At 49.3% G+C, this 15,201-nt stretch overlaps 2 protein-coding genes across 6 annotated transcripts in view; both read left to right on the forward strand.

Moving 5' to 3' along the window:
* The window catches only part of LOC147646781 (uncharacterized), a 405,151-nt gene that overhangs the window by 20,728 nt on the left and 369,222 nt on the right, over window positions 1-15,201 (forward strand). The gene's annotated exons all lie outside the window — the stretch shown is intronic.
* Window positions 3,346-8,926, forward strand: LOC147646782 (uncharacterized). Of its 5 annotated transcripts, none has more exons than XM_086872920.1 (7): window positions 3,346-3,570; window positions 3,927-3,998; window positions 4,381-4,917; window positions 5,370-6,538; window positions 6,983-7,090; window positions 7,691-7,865; window positions 8,393-8,926. In XM_086872920.1, the coding sequence occupies exons 4-7, from the start codon at window positions 6,511-6,513 to the stop codon at window positions 8,634-8,636; spliced, it is 555 nt and encodes a 184-aa protein (XP_086729046.1). In that variant the 5' UTR covers window positions 3,346-3,570; window positions 3,927-3,998; window positions 4,381-4,917; window positions 5,370-6,510; the 3' UTR covers window positions 8,637-8,926. The 5 variants fall into 5 exon arrangements, with proteins under 5 accessions (XP_086729046.1, XP_086729049.1, XP_086729045.1 ...); XM_086872923.1 differs by lacking the exon at window positions 3,927-3,998 and having other exon boundaries at window positions 4,381-4,452; window positions 4,655-4,726; window positions 4,816-6,538; XM_086872919.1 differs by having other exon boundaries at window positions 3,348-4,452; window positions 4,655-4,726; window positions 4,816-5,832; window positions 6,440-6,538.

Raw genomic sequence — 15,201 nt, forward strand, 5'->3', positions numbered from 1 at the left:
AACCCCGGGATCGCCCCCCATAGGTCCCATAAGTCTCCCACAAAACCTCCAGGATCCCTGAATGCACCCTCAGCGCTCGTTCAGGACCCCCCAAAGCATCTCTGGACCCCTGAGTTCTCCCGACCCCACAGATGCCCCTTCCAGACACTGCTGGGAATTCATCTCCCATCATCCCAGAACACAGTTCCGCGCCCAAACCTCCTGCTGTGCCCCGTGCCCCAAAGAGCCCGGTTACAGCTCCCCAGGTTCTCCCCAGGTGCTCACGAGCCGTATACATTCGCCCCGAGGACCTGCAGCCACGGCTCGGACGCAGAAGTGCTCTCCAAGTGCTTCCCCACACCGCCAAACGCGCCTTCCGAGCCACTTCCGGGACTACAGCTCCCATCATGCTCCGCGGCGCCCACAGAGCGCTATTCCAGCCATGACTCCATCTCCCGTCATGCCCCGCGCCTCACCGGAACCTTTTGGAGCTGCGCCTATAACTCCCGTGATGCTCCGTGGCACCATGAAACCATACTATACCGGCGCCTACAACTCCCATCATCCCCCGCGACCCATAGATTCCTCGTTACAGCCCCCCAAGTGCCGCCCAAGGGCCCGAAGTGTCCCCAGATTCCCCTCCCTGACTTCCAAGCACTCCCCTGGACCCCCAAGTGCTCCCCCGGACCCCGAATTGTCCCACAGAATCCCTAAGTGCCCCTCCATGTGCCCACCCGGCTCCCCAAGTGTCCTCCAGACCCCCAGGTTGTCTGTAAATTCCCTCTCCAGACACAAAACTGCCCCAAATGTTCCCCAGAAAAGTCTCCATAGACCCCAAAGTGGCTCCTTTTGCCCTGTGGGAGAAAATCATTAAAAAATATGATCAAAGGACTAAAAATAGGTGTAATTAGCATATTGAGGGAGAAATAGTGATCAATTAATTAATGAAGGGAATTGTGGTACTTTGAACCAAGGACCAATAATGTTTTTTGTTCCTGAAAGTGTATCAATTCTTTCATATAAATATAAAAATTAGGTTCTAAAAACACAGAATAATATTATTATAAAAAATAAAATTTTATTTTTATTAATTAATTAGATTTTAGTTATAAGGAAAAATTATAAAGAGAAATGTCATCAATGTTTTAGGATGTCAGTCCCAGGTGGGCGATGTCAGACATGCTGAGGCTCGGGGTGAGGAGCAGGTTGTCCAAACAGGGGCAGCCTGCAAGGGATTCATTCTTCCCTGTGACCAGACTGCCTACAGAGACATTCAGCATCAGGATGGTAAAGAGTAAATCCTGACCTCCTGATCAGTACACAAAGATGATTACAGTTTGAACAGTAGAATGTTGTCACCGTAAGGTGCCTTCTTTGTTAATATAGCTCATATTGTGTCATGGTTGTTAAATACCAATGTTGTTGTACAACATTGTACAACAACATTGGTATTGTACAACTTTGTACAACATTGTACAACTTCTTTGTTAAAATATTGTTATAAATGGAATTAGAATTTTGACAACTAGGTCCCTTGGCTTAATGGCAGTTTAATTAAAAATTAATACAATTTACCAAACTGAATAGTAATGTGGTATAAAAGAATGCAGTTTAGTAAAATAATACAGTTTAATAAAAAATTAAAATTTATATATATAGTCTACTAGTAGTTAAGTATGATTAAAGCATAAGCAAAACCCACCAGGGTACGGAGGCTTCCCACCCTGCCTCACCTTCAAAACAAAGCACTTCAAGCTAAACTCATATACTGTATGCTTATACATATTCATTAATGTTTCCTGTAAGTTTCCTCCTATTTCTGATTTTTCTGACTTTACATCATTTTTATTCATGGCACATGCCTCACTTGTTGTTAGGAGGTCTTCAGTCTTCTTTTGGTGGTCTTTTGGCGAAGGCTTCTCCTCTTCCTCATTGTCCTTTGGATAACCTTATAGGTTTGCGCGTGCCTACTAAGCCTTGTGTTATCTTAGTCTACTAATTAGCCTTATATTTACTAATCTTTAGGCCCAATGCCTAAATTTGGTCTAATTTTGGTCCATCTCAAGGCCATTTTGGTCCTGAGACATCATTTATCTTCTAAACTACATCCTGTACCTCAATTTTGACATGTAACATCTGCAAAGGGGTACATCTGATTTGTAACACCGATTCTTGATTGTTTCTAATAATAACTTTAATAACAGTTCCAATTTAGTTAGCACGAACCAATTCCATTTATTACCACTGCAAATACCCCTTATGCACCTTTTTATTGGTTTCCATGCTAACGGCCTTGCTTTCTTCCTTGCTATGGATAAACTTGTATTTTCTCTATTTCTTCTTTTGCTCCCTCAATTGTTTGGCTGCAGACCAGTTGCTAAGCCCATCCACATTCAGCTCTTAGTCTTCAGAGGGAAACTGTGAGCACAGTGAGAATCTCCCAGTGTGCAAGAGGGTCCCTGTGTGCCAGCTGCAGCTGGGGCCTCAGCCATCTCCTCTCTCAACAGGTTCCCCTCTGCAGCTTCACAGGAAAGGCCAAACACCTCCCTCAGGGACACCTGCACCACACATTTCACATCTCCATGCCCATACGTGATGTCCCTGTCACAGCTGCATTACCAGCTTGCTGCTGTGCAGATGCTGCCACCACCCAAAGCAAGGCCCTGTGTCCCTGAAGGGACCCTCCCTGCTCTGTGGCCTGGACTGAAGGTGGGTCCCTCCTGCCAGGGCAGGGCCTGACACAGCTCTTCTGTTCCAATAAAGAGATGGAGCTGTCACCCCAGTGTCTGGCTGGTACCACCAGCAAAGCCCACACAGCACCAGCCCCGACTGAGCTCCATGTCCAGGAGCAGGCGGGGCTGACCATGGTGTGGGCAGGCAGGAGCCAGGCAGGGGCTGCTGTGACCAGCGGCAGGGCACTGAGGGGCTGGGGGAGTCTGTGTTGAGCGTCCCTGGTCTGAGGGCACATTTCCTTCAGTGGCATCACCTGGGCCTGGACCTCCTCCAGTGCCATGCCCAGGAAAAGAGGGAACCATCAAGAGCATCTCATGGGACAGAACATGACCAGCAATGTCAGCAGGCAAAACCAAGGAGGGAACCATCAAGAGCATCTCATGGGACAGAACATGACCAGCAATGTCAGCAGGCAAAACCAAGGTTTTGTTTAGCAATGACCCTTTGATGAAGTCAAAGATTTACAATCAGTCCAGTACAGATTGGAGTACAGATGGGAGTACACTCGGGGGGGTACAGCCAAGGCCATGAGGTCACAGCAGTCTCTGGGGTGACAGCAGGCTGAGGTGACAGCAGGCTCTGAGGTCACAGAGGTCCCAGAGCCCCGTGGTTGCACAGCACCACAAGGACCAAGCAGTCAGTCCTTGACCACGACTGTTGTGGCAGCAGCAGCGGCGGCAGCAGCGGTGCTGACATTGGGACAGCGGTGTCAGGACAGTGGTGGCAGCAAGAGCTGCAGGACTGGCAGTGGGCAAGGCACCATGGCCTTTGCTCTGCGCCTCTTCCTCCTGCTCCTCCTGGCAGTGGCCCTGCCTGACAGGGCTGCCCAGGCTGCTCCGTGGCGAGCACAGGGAGCAGGTGAGCCCAGGGCCTGGCTTCCCTTTCCTGAGACAGCACTTCCTTCTCCCTGGGAAGCATTGGGGATGGTTTTCCCCAGGGCTTGAGGGAGGGTTTCCTCTGTGGGAGGGAGAGAGTCCCCAGAGCCCCTGGGCTGGTCCTGCTGCCTCTCCAGGGATGTTGCATGGGGCCTACAAAGAGGGTGGAGAGTGACCAGAGCCAGCCTAGAGCTCCCCAAGTCCCTCTGCAGCTTTGGCCATGTCCACTGACATCTGGCTCCCACGGCATTACCCAAACCCCTTGCAGTGCCCGGTTCCCTAAGGCAGAAGGGCATCCCAGCTCACCATGGAATGATTCTGATCTGTGCTCCCTTCTAGACTGGGATGGTGACATGGAGCATCTGAAAGCCCTGGCACATAATGGTTTGAGACCCATGGAGAATGCTGGAGGCAAGTTCTCTATGTCCATTTCTGCACAGAATTATCAGTGTGAGTGTGGCAAGAGCTCACTCTCATGCCATTTCCCTTAAGAGTCTGAAGGTTGATGGATTCTAGAAACCTTGCCCCACTCCCTTCTGGAGCCCTGAGTGATCCTACAGCATTGCTGTCTGTGGGAGGAAGGAGGATTTAGCTGTTAATCTCTTCCCATGTGCAATGCCAGTGTCACCTTCCATGTGCTCTGTGCAGCTACAGAGAAGATCAGAGAGGGAAGGGGCCGGGCCCAGGGCTGTGCCCCGGGGCTGGGCCTCGTGTGGTTCCTTTGCCAGCCCCAGGGAGCCTGAGGATCTCCTACAGAGCCACGGGAGCTCTTCTGTCCTGCCTTTCTTTGCAGCCAAGCCTCTTGGTGAAGGTGATCTGGCTTCTCAACCCACATCCAGGACTGAGGCTCTGGGAGATGGTGAGGGTAGGTCAAGGCCTTTCCCCCTGGGAGAGCTGCCAGCTCAGAGCCCAAAGCTCGGCCAGGGCAGCATCGCTGCAGGTGCCAGGACAGATCCATGCACGTGTGTGCCCTTGCCCTGCGTGATCCCCTCAGCCCTCCTGTGGCTCAGTGCTGCCTGTGCAGATCAGCAGACATGACAGAAGCTTCTGTGGCTGTTGAGTTGCAGGTGTGTCTGCAGGGAGGATTTTCCAGGCTCCTGGGCTGGATGCTGCACGCAAGCCCAGCTCCCGTCACAGGGGTGAGTATTGTGTCCTTGCTGATCCCACAAGCTGAACCCTGATTTTTAGGATCCATTCCTGGGACATGGATATATATTTTTTTAATTAGGTCCTCCAAGAGGAAAGAACAAAGCTACAGGACACCGGAAACCCCATGAGCCATCCAATACCATGCAGCAAATGCTGAAGGAAATGCTGCAGGGAGGACAAGGTGGGTCCATGTCCCTCAGCCTCCTCCTGACACTCAGCAGCCAGGGGCTTTCTCTGCACATCAGGACACACCATGCCTGGCACAGCAGGAAGGGATCCATGGCAGCCTTGCTGCCCCGCTGCTGCTTTCATGGCCTGCAGGGCTGTTTCCCAGCCTGGCCTGGCTGCAGCTTCTCCCCAGCCTCTGCAGGAAGGCATTTGGCATCAGCTGACAGGGAGCCCAAACTGCAGCATGGGCCATGCACACCCTGAGATCCCCTGCAATTTCCTGGTCTTGGGCTAGATCAGGTTCTGGGGCTGTTTGGAGGAGGGAGAGCTCTGGCTAATCCCATAAGTTTATATGATTTCCTAATCCTTATCTTTGACCTCGACTAGTATCGCATCATGATGATACCACTTCCCTGAAAGGGGAATGGTTCCATCTGATCCAGCTGTGGCTTTTTCTTTCTCCAGAGATGAACCCAAAGGCTGTGCTGAAGGTGGCGTTTCCCGGAGGAAGCAGTGGCTCATGGGCAGCCTCTGCTGCAGGAAGGGAGGCCATGCCAGGCACAGTCCCAGGAGGTAATTGCTGTGCCTCTGGGCCTGAGCCCTGCTGAGGCTTGAGCTGTAAATCTCTGCTCCTTGGCAGTGCCTGCCTTTCAGGGATTTTGCACAGAGCATGGAAAAGATGTTGAGAGTGTCCAGGGCCAGACCAGAGCTGCCCAGGCCCCTCTGCAGCTTTGGCCATGTCCACTGACATCTGGCTCCCACAGCCTTACGTGACCTCCTTGCAGTGCCCAGTTCCCTAAGGCAGAAGGGGATCCCAGCTCACCATGGAATGGTTCTGATCTGTGCTCCCTTCTAGATTGGGATCGTGACATGGAGCATCTGAAAGCCCTGGCACATAATGGTTTGAGACCCATGGAGAATGCTGGAGGCAAGTTCTCTATGTCCATTTCTGCACAGAATTATCAGTGTGAGTGTGGCAAGAGCTCACTCTCATACCATTTCCCTTAAGAGTCTGAAGGTTGATGCATTCTGGAAACCTTGCCCCACTCCCTTCTGGAGCCCTGAGTGATCCCACAGCATTGCTGTCAGTGGGAGGAAAGAGCATTTAGCTGTCAATCTCCTCCTATGTGCAATGCCAGTGTCATCTTCCATGTGCTCTGTGCAGGCACAGAGAAGAGCAGAGAGGAAGAGGCTGGGCCCAGGGCTGTGCCCCGGGGCTGTGCCTCGTGTGGCTCCTTTGCCAGCCCCAGGGAGCCTGAGCTGCTCCCATTGCTGCTGCCAAGCCCTGGCCCTGCCTGGGGCTCAGTTCAGAGCTGCTGGCAGCTCCAGGGAGTCCTTTCTCCCCTGACTGCCATGCAAGGGGCTCCTTCCATCCCACTGTGGGGACACTTGGGGACACTGCAGGCACATGATCCCCCTGCTCCTGCTCCTGAGTGGAAGGCAGAGAGGAGGGAGTGCCTTGGAGGGCACCAGTCACCCAGGTACACTCACTGCTACTCTGGACTGATGGAGAAATGGAACTACTTTCCATTAAGGTCCTCCAAGATGGAAGAACAAAGAGATAGAAGACAAGAAATCCCTGGAGGCATCCCAATTTCTGGACAGGATGCTGAGTGATCTGGAGAGACGCCGTGGTGGGTTCATGTCCCTCAGCCTCCTCCTGACACTCAGCAGCCAGGGGCACATCAGGACACGCCATGCCCGGCCCAGCAGGAAAGGATCCATGGCAGCCTTGCTGCCCCGTTGCTGCTTTCATGGCCTGCAGGGCTGTTTCCCAGCCTGGCCTGGCTGCAGCTTCTCCCCAGCCTCTGCAGGAAGGCATTTGGCATCAGCTGACAGGGAGCCCAAACTGCACCATGGGCCACGCACACCCTGAGATACCCTGAAATTTCCTGGTCTTGGGCTAGATCAGGTGTAGGGACTGTTTGGAGGAGGGAGGGCTCTGGCCCAGCCCCAATAACCTGGGTATTTTCCTGACCCTTATCCATGACTTTGACAAGTATTGCCTCCTGAAGATACCACCTCCCCTAATGGTGAACAGTTTTATCTTATCCAGCTGTCCCTTTTCCTTTCTCAAGTGCTGGAGCAGATGTTTGTGCAGATGATGGCATATGCTAGAGGAAGGAATGGCCCTGTGCGAGCTCCTGATGCAGAAAAGGAGGAGATCCCAGGCCCAGGCACAGGAGGTAATTGCTGTGCTGGGCTCTCCCTCGGCAGGAGAGCAGCAGCTCTTCCCTCAGGGCCTGGATGGAGCTCGAGGTGCCGCGGCTTCCAGGCCTCTGGAGCTCATTCCCAGCCCCTGGGAATCGGGACTTGTGCACCAACATCTCTCCCGCTGCAGCTGCTCCTGGAGCTGGTCCTAAGCATCCAGAGGCCCAAGACACAGGAGCAGCCCCGAGTGGGAGCCCTGCCGTGAGCCCAGGGCCACAGCCAGCCCTGGCTCCCAACTGGGCAGGGGATGCACTGGCCCCTTACAGGGCCTGGCTCTGTCCCCTTGGGCTGGGGGAGCTGTCATGGAGCAGGGAGGGTCAGGGGTGGCAGTGGCTGCTCAGGGATGGGTTTGGCCCGTGTCCCTGGAAGGAGCCACTGCCCAAGCAGCTGTGCTGTTCCAGGCTCTGCTCTCGGCCTTCTGGGCTTTGTTGGGTGGCACAGCCTGTGCCAAGGGGTGGCAAGGTGCCTGCAGGCCCCAGCTCTGGGGAAACAGAGAATGTCCTGGCTGTATCCACCGTGCTGCCAGCTCAGCAATGGAGCACAGCACAGGCTCACGCTGCCCATTGCTCCCACAGAAGCGCTTGGCAAGTCCAGTATAAATGCTGAGAATCCACCGCGCACCCCAAGAGTGTTCTGTCCGCAGGATGTGCGCAAGTCCTGCATGATAGGCACAGCAGTGACACTGTTCACAGTGCCACTTTCCATGGTCCTGTGCTATGTTGGATTCCGGTGGTGGAAGGACAAGAAACGGTAAGTTGTTGTTCATCTCCACCCTCCAGTTTCTTGAAAGGCTGCTCATAGTCAGGAAACATTCCCAGTGAGGCTGCTGTGCACTTGTGGGTAATCAGTGGTTGCCCAAATAACTCTGCTGAGAGTTCTGCTGCTGCCCAGGCCTTTCATTGGCCTCTTAATTGCTGGGCCTTGTCCTGGGGAGCCCGCTGGGGCTGCAGCCAGTGCTGGCTCCCACTGAGGCTGCCTGGCCAAGAGCAGCCCCAGGAGCAGCAGGCAGAGGCAAAGCAAGGTGGGCAGGAGAAAGAGCGGGGACGAGATTGCCCTTGAAAGGCAGAGGTGCTCTGGGGCCCGCTCCTGGCCAGGGACCCTGCCCAGAGCCATCCCCTGGTTGCCGGGGCCTTGAGGGGCAGCTGTCCAGCTGGGCCAAGCTGTGCCAGCAGCTCCAGCCGTGCTGGGGAGCCTTGGCCGCTCTGGGCCCTGCTGTGCAGGAGGGTCCCTGAGTGCCCACGGCAGCTGGGGGCCTCAGCCACCTCCTCTCTCCACAGTCACCCTGCTGCAGCTCCAGCATACCAGCCAAGAAGGTGTGACTCTCCCTTGCCCCCAGGGAGCCCAGAGACTGCCTCATTCGTCAGCTCTCAGATGTGGCCTCAGAAGCAGGAGTCGACCTGGAAAGCAGAGCATCAGCACTCCGTGCCTCCCCCACGGCCCCCCAGCCCGGCTGTGAAGAGGAAGCCCCCTGAGATCCCCCCACCTCCTCCCCTCCCGAGCCAGCCACCCTGGTCCAGCTAGGACTGAAAGTGGGACAGCCATGACAGGGCTTGGGCCACCAGCAGCTTGGGGCATCTGCTCTTGGCTACAAATAACACATTACCTGTGGGTAACAGCCAGAGGCACTTGTCCTACTCTTTTACCTTCAACGGGAAGGGCTGAAGATTCTTCCCATGCCCTGTCTTATCCCTTTTGATTTTCATACAGCTGGGTGCTGGCTGAACCTTTTCAAAGACCTTTATTTACACTTCATGTTGTAACCCACCTATCAAGTAAAAAAAAAATAAAAGTTTTCTTTCAGTTTAGACTTCAGTTTTAGTGTGGTTGGGCCACTCAAATTTTGAGCAATTAATTTTCCATGGTGCCTCTTCCCTTTTCCTTCCTATCTACAAAAAGTTCATCTGGACATGAAAATCAACAGAATTACTGAGATTCACCTCAAAGCCCAGAGGAGAATCTCACACAAAATATTCTCCCTGTATACTGCACAACAAGAAATATTCAGAGGAAAATACCGTGTCACCTGAGGCTCCTGGAACTCCCAGAATCCTGAGCCTGCAGAGGAGGCAAACAGCCCTGGCAGAGGCTGAGGGGAATTCTCCTCAGACTCCTCAGAAAGTGTGTCACTTCAGGAGGGGAAAGCTTTTAAACCTTTGCCTTACCTTCCTCCTGTGCTAAAATGTAAGGCTCCTCCTGAGAAAATACTGAGCTACAAACAATTCTCCATTCCTCAATAAAGCTGCAAAACCAAATGTGGTCACAAGTTTTCCATCAAAGCCCATTTGCAGAGAAACCCCACCATACGTGAGCAAATATTTATTAGCACTTCAGTTCACTCAAATGATTGCCCCTTTTTTTTTCCCAGAGAGAATATTAGAACCATTTGCTCTTGACAGGACTCCTTGGATGGCCCCCAGATCTGGCTCCTCACCACGCCCTGCCTGAGCTGTTCATGCAGCCAGGCAGCACCACCTGACTTTGCCACCCTTTTCAGGCCTTGGGCACGGCTGGTGCCACGGTCCCCTCTGGTGCCACAGTCCCCTCTGGTGCCACGGTCTCCTCTGGTGCCACAGTCCCCTCTGGTGCCACAATCCCCTCTGGTGCCACGGTCCCCTCCTGGCTCGTGGTGTGTCCCTGCTGCTGGAGGAGCCCTGCTCGTGCTGCTGCCTGCATTCAGCAAGGCCGGTGCTACTTCCCAGCCCAAAAGAGACTAAAGGCACTGCTTTGGGCAGCTGGTTGGAACGAGTTTAACACTTCCTCATCTCTATCACAGACCTCCTAAAACCTGTAACTTCTCTTGTTCTTTTTTTTCTCTTGCTTCTTCTATACTTCTGTGTTTTTCTTTCCTCACAGATTTCTCAGTCCCCTTTGGGCTGAGCTCCTTTGGGATCCTCCCTCATGGGCAGTCCCGCTTATCTCAGTTCTCTGGGTTTGAAGAAAAACTCCCAAGTTCATTAGAATCTTTTTTTCTCATGTCTATTAGAAGGTTATTACAAAACTTGGCAGGTCTCTCCAGACTATCTGCACAAGTTCCATTCACCACAACCTGGCTCATTTTGCTCTGATGGTACAAAATGGCCCCGAACCACGCGGCTGCCTCATCTTTATATCTATTTCTAACCTTATTAACTACGGACACGTGTATTGTTTTTCTATTTTAACAACTAAGTTTTCAGTATCTACTTACATAACTAAAACTGCAACTAACTTTCAACCAAACATTCTTTGTGCTCCCCAAAACTGCAGAATCATGGAGAAGAAGGAAGAAGAAGAGCTAAAAAAGACCACACCTTTCTTCCTCCATCTTTACTCCGTGTATTAAACCCCTCTAAAATCTGTATTTTTCACCTCAGTGGCATACTAAACATTCTACTACTTTCTACTTAATTTTTTATAAATCCTGGTTTACCCAGGGAGAGTTGGAAGCCTTTCTGTCAATGGCAAATAGGATTGATACTGTTTTGGAGAATAGGACAGAGAAATGTCTCTCCATTTCTGGATTCCTGTATCTCCCTCTTCTCTTTGCCAAAAAAACCAACTTTTTTCTTTGATTACTTGTTTTAGAATGGCTTCCCTGACCCTGAATGAGTCAAGCAGATGATGTGTAGATTTGACACATTGGTCAAAGCTCTCCAGACATTTTCTCTTGACTGATTCATGGCAAAACTGTGTTGCATAAGGCAACCAATAAAAGATAAGGCACAAATACAATGGCTAATTGATCTTATTCAACAACCTTATCTCTCGCAAAAGTTCTTAAATTTCTGTATTAAACACCCCTCCCTCACAAAGTCCTCAGTCCATAAATTTTGCACGCTGTTTGTTCAATGCCTAAGATGTTGAATGCTGTTTTCATGCTAAATCACGTTTGTGTACTGGCTTCTTGATTTCTGGAGTCTTCGTCTGCTTGTTTCTCAGCTTGATACGGTTTCACGCACTTTGCAGGAACCCACTTTGGTCCTGCACCTGTGGAGACACAGGCATATCCTTTTCCTTTTTTGCCTGAAAGGGTACTCAAAGGAGTTTTTAAGCTCCATTCCTGGGGCCAGAAGAGATGTGAGGTGACTGTGACATCGGCACCTGTGTCCATTGTCCCTTGAATTGACACTGTCTTGCCATTTTATGTCAAGTTGCAGGTGATTACAGGTCTATCGCGACTTATCTGCTTTACCCAGGTGGCATGAACTTCAGTAGACTCATTAATAGATAAAACTTGCCTGCTGATCAATGGTCTGATTGGATAATTTGCATGCAGAGGCAAAGCAATGGCTTTAGCTACTAAAGTTTTTGCCGAAAGGATCCATGAAGGACGTAAAGCTTGAGCTAAAACTGTCAATTCTTCATTCTAGTCTGCAGAAACAACACATGGATAAATAACAAGCCCCAAAATACTGCATCTGTCCTTGCCTGTAATCAGGAAGTCTTGCCTCTTTTTTCGATGTTCCGGAGACTCCTGTATGGAGTACCGCATGATCCTCATTCAAAAAACAAACCAACTTGGACGTTGCCAGTTCACATTGTGCACCTGGTGGCAATAAGCCTGGATCACTGGGAAATTGACAAATGGTCTTGCTGAGGGAATCTGATTGGCGTTCCCTGATGATCACTCTCTGACCAGAGGCCTTTAATGGAATTGACTTTGAGGCTGTCGCTCCATCTCCATTTGTGTCATCATGTGGTGACTCTTCGCACTGTTTTTGGAGTTTCCCAGCAGAGCTAGAGGTTTTCCCTCTACATGTGTTTTTGAATAGCATTGGCCGGGATGATGTTTTCCTCTTCGGCACCTGGGACAAAGGCTTTGTACTTTTTTCTGCAATGGGCAGCTCTTTTTCATGTTTCCCAGTTTCCCACATGGAAAGCGTGATCCCTCATGAAGCGATGCTTCCATCATACCTGCACAGCTGAGTCACTGAAAACCTGACTCCATACTCTTTACTATTTTCATAAATCCTTCGAGTTGTTCTTCGAGCATTCTCTCGAATTCTTCTGTCGAAACACTCGCAACATGCGGAGTGCCGATCTTGCTACATGCCTCTATCACTTCTTCCATGGTTGGATATCCAGGCAACGCACTCTCAGTACGTCTGCACTCTGCATTAGCATTTGCGAAGGCACGGCCTTGAAGCATGTGTGGCTTCACCTTTTCATCCATCACCTGCTGGTCAATCACCTGTGTGAGGTGATCAATGAAGGTAGTGAAAGGCTCTGAAGGGTCTTGCTTCACTTCTGTGTAGATGCCTTCTGAGGTTCCAGTAGGTTGAATTTGCAGCAGTGTCTTTTCAGATGCTTCTACAACATCTCGAAGCACTTCTGGAGGCAGATCTGCTATTTGAATTTCTGGCTTGTGATACGGCACGTTTACTCCTGCCATTTGAGTTGCTGTGATGTCTGCATACGGTCCTCTTGCATATTTGTTCCTCAGTTCAAGGAGAGCTTTTCTCCATCTTGAATTCCACAGTATATATTGTGAATCTGTGAAAATTGTTGAGGCTATATACTTGCAGTCATATGGTGTCATTTCATGGCTGAGGAAAAGACCTCTTAATAATTGCTGAAAATATGGAGAACCAAGTCCTTTTCCTTCCACAGCATCTTGTCAATCCTTTAAAAGACAGCGATCCACAGGCTCCCATCTAGGAACATCATCTCTTCTTCCAAGCCTCACTGGTAATACTGTAATGTCCTCAGTTTCTCTGAAAGCATCAGCACCTTCCTTGAGAAGTACCTGCATATCAGGTCCTCCCCCTCCTCTTTGAGGGAGATTTGATATAGATTGTAGCTTGGTTGTTGAGGAGCTGTAGGTATAGTAGAAAAATACAGTGGTTGTGGATTGTGAATGCACACAGCTTCCTTTAAATCTTGAAAAACAGGAGAAAATTGTAATCTTGTCGAAGAAGAGATGTCCTGTCCTGAGAACCAGTCCTTTGGAGCAGTCTTTTGAAAAGCTGAAATATCGGCTTGAAACAGAGAATGTGGCATTTGAATCGATGACAGAGGAATTCCTTCGCCTGCTGTTGTTGATATTGCGTCGTTTTTGTCTAAAATATTCTCGATTGTATTTGTAGAAAAAATTAGAAGCTGCTGTGATGCTTTTTGCCCAGAAGGCAGCGCTGCTGCTCCATGAATTCTCTCTGGCTTCAGTTTTATAAACGGCTGAGCCTCCAACGGGTTTTGTACCATTCGAAAAAAATTCTAAAATTCTAAAAAATTCTAAAATCCCGTATTTAGGGAGGAATTCCTTTTTAGGAGATAAATCCCTTTTAGGAATTTATGGATTTTAGTACTTTTTAGTACTTTTCCAAACTGCTCACTTTGCTTTCTATAGTAATCGCAACACCCTCTGCTTTTTCAGCTTTCCCCCACACCTCTCCCTCTTTTCCCAAATCCTCTGAGGGGTTGGGATCAGGGGCTCCCACGCTGTTGAGGGATTTGGGGGTTTCCCTTGCTTTTGGAAAGGGCAGTTTGGATCTGGGTGGCTGGGTTTCCTCTCCCCCTGTTCCACCCCCTTGGCAAGGCAGTTTTGGAAAATGACTGTGATACATTACATTAAAGACAGTATGACTTGTTTCTGTCATATTTCCATGGACACACATTCCCGGGGTTTCTAACTCTTTTAACCTCATATTTGCATTTGCCCATATATAGGGTTCAAACAATTGCTCCTTGCTAATGTTGGGGTAATTCTCTCTCACCCAGACCAGTAAAAATTCCAACTCTTTTGTTGGAATTTCATATAAGGACTGCTCTATTATTTTTTCTAATTTTTGTAAAATTGCCTGTTCCTCCTTAGAAATATTCCATCTCATCTCTTAGGTTGGACAGAGCTTACCAGACATGCTGGCTATCTCTTCAGATTACTGACCAGCAGAATCCGATGTTTCTGAGTCCTGGGCCCTTGAAACTCTGGAATTTGATAGCAGATATTTTCATCCAGATGGATTTCTTTCAGGAACTGGCTGCTCTGATCCAGGCAGGCTTTGATCGAATCCTTTGAGCTCTTACTGACCGACAGACATGGGACACCACTTGTTGCTGTGGAATCTTGGTCTCCTCAGGGCTAAGCCCTTCTGGGATACCTCCTCAAAGGGGAGTTTCCCTTATCTCAGTTCTATTTCAGGAAAGATTCTCCAAAGGCTTGTTTGCTTCTTGTTTCTTGCATTTATTAATATTTATTATCAAAAGACTTGGCAGGTCTTCCCCAGACTTTCTGCACAAGTTCAGTCCACCACAGCTTTGTGGTGACTTGAATAGCACAAAATGGCCTTGAACTGCATAGCCTTTTTATCTTTATTCTTAATCTTTCCCAATTAAGTATAGACACGTAAATTATTTTTCTTAGTGACCCTATGACCCAAGACGTTGTGTGCTGCACTGCGGCATTCTCTATCCAAACACCTGCTACTACCCAAAAACCCCTAAAAGAAGAAGATGAAGAAGAAAAAAGAAGGAAAAGAGACAACACCCTAAAGTAGCCATTTTGTCTTCTTGTTTTCTGTTTTCTAAACTAGCTTATACACTAAACTTTAACTTTTTTCACCCAGTGACTTAAGAAAACTCTCTAATCTACACACACTTTTAGTTTTTCTACTTAATTTGAAAAGTTGTTTTCATGCTGTTCAATGAAATTCAATGTTTTCTTGGATGTCAGAGCTAGGCACCAGAGACAAGGGCACACTCTGTGCCTCAGACTCCAACACAGATCCTTTAGGTGCTCACTTTTCATCACTCTCTAATTTATACAAAAGCTACCACTGGCTACACTTTTGAATCACATGACCTTGCTTCAAAAAATGACCCTCTAGGATTCTTTCTAATGTGCTGAAATACATTCTAGTGGACTCATTTCAATAACAACTTTGCTTCTTGTGTTATTCATTCTTAATGCTATCTACATTTCCAAACTTAGCAGTATCTATTAGTAGTTCTTCTCTTTTCCTTATCTTTATTCCCTGTATACTACACCTTACACACACTGGCTATCTCTGAGTCACCCAACACCAATATTCTTTTTTATATTACTAACAAGCAATGCATACAAAAGGATGACATGTTCTGCACAATCTCCAAGGAATTGCAGTATGACACG

Source organism: Cyanistes caeruleus, unplaced genomic scaffold (genome assembly GCF_971803275.1).
Source record: "Cyanistes caeruleus unplaced genomic scaffold, bCyaCae1.hap1.1 HAP1_SCAFFOLD_78, whole genome shotgun sequence".
NCBI classification, from domain to species: Eukaryota; Metazoa; Chordata; class Aves; order Passeriformes; family Paridae; genus Cyanistes; species Cyanistes caeruleus.